General features: G+C 35.0%; 1 protein-coding gene across 1 annotated transcript in view; it reads left to right on the forward strand.

Moving 5' to 3' along the window:
• LOC149566108 (NAD(P)-binding Rossmann-fold superfamily protein) overlaps positions 1-5161 on the forward strand; it is a 178746-nt gene extending 173585 nt beyond the window's left edge. Inside the window, exons 8-10 of the mRNA XM_089819539.1 lie at positions 4123-4165; positions 4460-4551; positions 4658-5161. Of these exons, the coding sequence (XP_089675665.1) occupies positions 4123-4165; positions 4460-4551; positions 4658-4828 (306 nt within the window). The 3' untranslated portion in view covers positions 4829-5161. The remainder of the gene's footprint in view (positions 1-4122; positions 4166-4459; positions 4552-4657) is intronic.
• The last annotated feature ends 839 nt before the right edge of the window (positions 5162-6000 follow it).

Raw genomic sequence — 6000 nt, forward strand, 5'->3', positions numbered from 1 at the left:
TCATATCAATTTTCCCAAATACTGAAATATTGAATTGACAAGCTTCAACAATAAGTTATAACCAATACTGAACAGCAGAACAATTGCAATATCTTTATTATTTTTAACCAATGCTGCTACCTTTATTAAAATTAAGACCAAGTGTGGAGTCAATGGGAACTTAGCTTCCCTTAGAATGAATCACAGCCCCCAGAATATTGATGCAGGGCCTTTTTTTCAGTAATGTGGCCCCCAAATGTTAAACCCAGGCCTTTATTTGGTGATCGCAAGCCCTTATTTGGTGATTGCAGGCTTTTATATGCTGATTGCAGGTCTCTACAGGAATGGACATAGGCCCAAACAAGAAAATGCATACCTCAGAAAAGCATTTGTAGGTCTGCCAAACCAATCACCACAGCAGATTACTAAGGCATACAAGCTGGTATTGATGCCAAGAATTTTAGTATGCCAACGTCCCAAACAGAATGCAATGTCACGCTGAACCAGGTGTAAAAGATTGGGTGCTCAAACAGCCCTAAAATTGACATCCTATTACCTCCAGGAATTGGGCTTATAGTTATTGTGTTCAGTGTTTTATCTAGAGATTGTCAGCATCTGATTTGGTGATTGATATTTGAAGATAAGACAAGCAGATAATAGGACCCCCAAAAAGGCACGTGACCTCCCATTAAAAGGTGAGTAGGATCTTGCAATGATAAGGAAACATACAGTTTGATAAGGACGGAAGGTCCATGTTAGCAGCAAGGCCGGGCAGGAAACAACGTGGGGAAAATGGAGGGCATCAAAGATTGTTCTTCCGCAGCCAGAGATAGGATTGCATGTAAAACAGATTATTGAAGATTTATGGAGAATAAAGTTTGAGTAGTAACTGTCAACAACCTTTATGAGGAGATTGGAGACAAGTTATATAGAATTGTTCAGTGATATAAAAGTGGGAGTTTGATTATCTTGTGATTAGATTATATATATTTTCTATAATTGAAAGGAGTTACATGCATGTGCATGTGGAAAGTCTAATATTTCATTGAGAGGATTCTTTGACTATAAGAGATCAAGAGGTTGATACAAGTGGGGATCTCTACATTGTGGGGGGAAATAATGACCAATGTTTCATTCTCATTGTTTGACATATGCTTATATGGAGGCATTTTCTGATTTGATGCATATGGACCTTCATTGGAGCAACTTGTACAGATAAGTAGTTATTATCCTTAAGTATTTCATTTATCTACTCACTACAGTCTCTCTCTTATTTGTATTTCTAAACATACTATAAGAGCAATTTGCCTTGATCTTTTCTTTTCTTTGCAGAGAGGTTCTTGTAGGAAAAGGAAGATTGATATCAGATTTGGAGGGAGTCTGACACTTCATCAGAGGTAACCTTGTACGAGGAGGTCAGAAAAGTTGATATCAGATTCAGAGAGAGTTTGACATGTCATTAAAAGTAACCTTGGATGAGGAGGTCAAAACATTAGTGTTTCTTTGTGAAGGAGAAGTTCAAAATGCATCTCTCACAATACATTCTTCTCTATGAGAGAGAAGTTTGAGGTGAAAACCCTTAGTCTCTAATATGGGTCATGGTGGATGTCATGACAACACCACATGAGAGTATCCGTGTTGAGTTCATGTAATCTTTTGATGTCATGTGTGTATGGGCCTGTCCCCTATGTATATCATGAGGAAGTGGCGACTTCTAAATGATAATGACTTGTATCTATTACAGTTATTGGAAGGTGATGATCTAAAAATAACTCAATCTTCTGTTATGATGGATATCTTATGATGTCTAAGTAGATTATGATAGATTATATCTTGCATGGTGGATTAATTTCCTTAAACATACCATGAATATAATGTTCCTCTGGTAAGTATTATTGAGGATACGTGTGCACATCCTTACGGACATTTTGAGTATTTGGTGAATATCATGTGACTTGATATTTAGAGGCCATCACACCTGATATCATGAAATGATATCTAAATGGCGGGTATCTTCTGACCAAAAATATCATTAATCATGCCAACTTGATATTACATTGAGGTAATATCTAATCCCGTGTTTATCCTCTCTAGCTAAGAGGGAATGCTGATGTTTTGTAGCTTCTATCAGATAAATTCTATGAGACTAAACTATATATATATATACTATTAGGAGAAATTAATAATGATTCAAACATATTATGTGCACATACACACATATTTATGTAGTTACATAATCAATTATCATTATATTAATTTTTTAATAATGAATAGACATATCCCATGAAGGGACATGTCTCTTCTTGCCTCATCCTCAATATAAATGCAAGAGAGATGCTGCATTTGGAAAACATAAGATACAGACAGAGCTATTACATTTGCAGCGATCCTAAAATCCCACAGCATTGATAAGTAATGTTCAACACAAAGGCAAATGACACCTATTCCATCCAGGGGAAACTCCTCATACTCTTTCTTCCAACCTTTTTTGAAAACGTTGAATGATGAACAGTGAAGTAGGCTTCTTGATCAGGAAAAAGGGACAAGGCTGTTGAGGATTCTGTTATTAACCAAAAAGACAAAAAATAATATACCAAATGTTATGTACCTGATTCTTTCCCCTTAATTTTGGCGTATTCGTTATTTTGTCTTACATTTTCTTGCAGTTGTAGTCAGGTACACTCTGCAGAAGCGGTACTAAAAAAGTACTGTTAATCACATAAGGCTAATAAAAAACTGAGGGTTACTTTTAAATTGTAGAAAGAAATCAATTTGTTGTAAGAAGATTAGCAAAAATAAAATCTTGTAATACACCCAACTATGATTGCCTCATAAGAATAAGAGAGAGGATTCATTGTTGCATCCCTGGGGGTTGCACCGTGTTGTTCTTCCCTGAATTTATTGTTTTGGGAACATTTGTATGTGTTCATAGACAGGCTATGAACTATTTGAAAAGATGTGCATAGCACGGTTGATTAAATGCATGTTTAAGGGTTAGGTTGCACAGGATATGCTAAGGTGAAATATCTAGTACATGTTGCAGGTCGTTTGAGAACATTGGATAAAATATAATGGCTGGGATACGATGCATGTAATATAAATATAAAAAGTTAAAGGTAACAACCAAGCAAGACATCCTTTTAGCATATAAGAGTCTATGCATCATGTTCTTGTCTGTAGAACTTTGATTGGTCATAGCTTGCATTCCTTAACAATTATATCTAGTGTAGCTCCTGAAGATATCTGTATTCAAATACATATCTGGGCTGAATCCTTAATGGACATGTGATACATTGTTGCCTAGCTTATTTTCAAGCTCGGGGATGAGGTTGAGACAAAGTGGTACAAAATTCAGCAACATATACTTCAGGTGAGGTGAAAATGTTTGTTTTTTCCCTCAAGGTGCATCTCATAGGCTAAGTGGGTGTGCTGACTAGACTGGTACATTAATTGTTTTTTAATCTTACATCTTAAAGGGAAGGTGGATCTAGTAACATAGCGCAAAACTGAAGATTTTAAAATATAGCATGGAAGTTTAGATTGGACATTGGCCCTAGTTATAAGTACCTGCTTGAATCTTTTTATTTTTTGGATGAATAATGGGCCGAAGCCAAGATTAATTATTAATTTTTGTTAAGTTCGCAAGACTCGAACCCAAGACCTCCTAGATGAGAGACTCACAACTTACCATTGTGCTATAGGCCGTTGCCTACCGCTTGAATCTTCTTTGAAATCATAAATTTTTAAAAAGAAAATGAATGTTGAAACTTCAAGGTTAAGAGTCTAGTACATTTTATTTCCATTATGCAAGTCAGCATTCTCTTTGCTGAAAATCCTCTTTGATGATCTTAAAGTGACATCAGAGATCCTTGAGAGTGTTAGGTTGCAGTTTTTATATAGGCTCTTTTCTACAAATATGTGGTATTTCTCTTTGATTACATTATCTAATTTATCATAAGAGCAGATACCTAATTTGACTTATCAAATTGAAAATTATTTTAAAGCAACAGAATCAGCATGGGTATTGAAATTACTAATACAAATTGTAGATTGAATTTTTTATTGCTTGTTATTCTTTTCCTTACTGTTGACATTGTTCTGTTTCAATTGATGTGAAATATGCTTTGTTGAAACTTGAAACAGAGGGCTGCTGAAAAAGCTTTACTTGACAGATTTCCATATGGAGGTAAATTTCTTGTTCATGTGAAGGGGTGATGAAGATAGAATCATACAATCTATCATGGCATGTATGGAAAATTGCTTGTCTAGAAAAAGTAGGCTAAGAAGTTATGCTTGTATAGAAAATGGGAATGGGATTCTTTGCCATTACATATCACCTTCACTTTTTGTGCATTAAATATGAAAATAATCTGATTCAGTATAATTCTTTTTTAAATAACAATCTCCAAAAACTCTTTGTTAAACATTAAAATCTTTGATCCATAATCCAAATCCACTTCTTTGCACAATGTCATTTTAGGTGTTATTCTAAGACCCGGATTCATCTATGGGACTCGCCAGGTTGGAAGCTTCAAGATTCCACTGGGGATTGTTGGTGCTCCCCTTGAAACGGTATTCACACTTACTTTTGGTTAAGTTGACTCTGCATTTGTTGTTCAAGCTTAACTAGTGCTAAATTAATTGGCCGCCATGCTTGACATTAAATAAATATTTGTAGGTCTTCCGAAATGCAAAATCTGCATCACAAATCCCAGTCATAGGACCACTGTTTGTGCCACCTGTTAGTGCATCATCTGTTGCTAAGGTTGCTGTGCGAGCAGCGACAGATGTTGCATTTCCTCCTGGGATAATTGATGTATGGGGCATTAGTCGTCTTGCTGATCACTGAGAAAAATCTTTCCAACAGGAGTATTCCTATTGCTGGGTTCTGCTAAAATGCTAGATATATTTGAAAGTTCATGGAGCCATTGGAAAGTTCCATCCATAAGAGCAGAACTCAGCCCAAATGGTTTAGGATACAATATAATTTATTTGTATAGCTTATACCCTCCTACTTTTTTCTGATAGTTGGCTTCAATAAAAAATAAAGCCAGTCTGATGATCTAGAGCTAGTACAATGGCAGCCTACTTCTATTTAAGACAATCTTCCTTTTGCAATAAATTGTTTTAGATCATACATTTATTCCTTAAAGCCAATGAAATTATTCAATCTTTTTTTCCATACAGATGGGAGTATCTTTTATTCATCCATTAGAATAAAACAGGGGATTTATTTTCTTATTAATTATTATACTATCTTCAAGCAAGGTGTAAACTATATATTCTGTAACATTACTTGAGAATCTATAATTGGTTTTATCTCCAAAAATGAATACTAACTTTAGTTAACAATCTGAAATGCTTATCTGAATTTCAGTTATTGTTTTGAATGGGTAGAATAGAGTCATACTAAGTAGAAGAATTAGCTGTTAAAAACTGTACTTGACTATTAGAACTTTCAGAGCAAAGCTTAGGCCAGACAATTTTGAGCCATTGTGTGCTTAAGGGATGTGGGACTATTCTTCCTCTATTTAATTGGAGAATAACCTGGCTAATATGTTATATTGTACAAACCATAATGAACCAATGACCCATCTATTTTTGAAGCCTTCAAAACTGTTAGAAAAGTGGGTTAAGCTTGTAGTAGCCAGAGGAACTCTTGATATTTAGACAATATAACTTTTGTAGAGTTGTATTCATGAATTTTGGTTGCACATTCAATTATTTATCATAACAATGAGAAATATGAACAATAAATATCACACCATTCATAAACTTGGGGACATCCTCCATTGCCACATTTCTTTGTTATCACTTCCTGACTCAACTAGAACAAATTCACGTTAATTAATTATGTCACTCAAATTACTTATCAATATGAATTACAAAATAATGGGCTGACCACTTGGAAGTGTCAGCTTCATAGCTGTGATCAACATGTCAAAATTTGCAATGTGCAGAGACTTTGGGATAGCATGAGAAACCTGTGCCAGGGTCAGCTTCATAGCTGTGATTAACATG

Source organism: Cupressus sempervirens, chromosome 3 (assembly GCF_028749045.1).
Source record: "Cupressus sempervirens isolate cs-2001-9-10 chromosome 3, ASM2874904v1, whole genome shotgun sequence".
Lineage (NCBI taxonomy): Eukaryota > Viridiplantae > Streptophyta > Pinopsida > Cupressales > Cupressaceae > Cupressus > Cupressus sempervirens.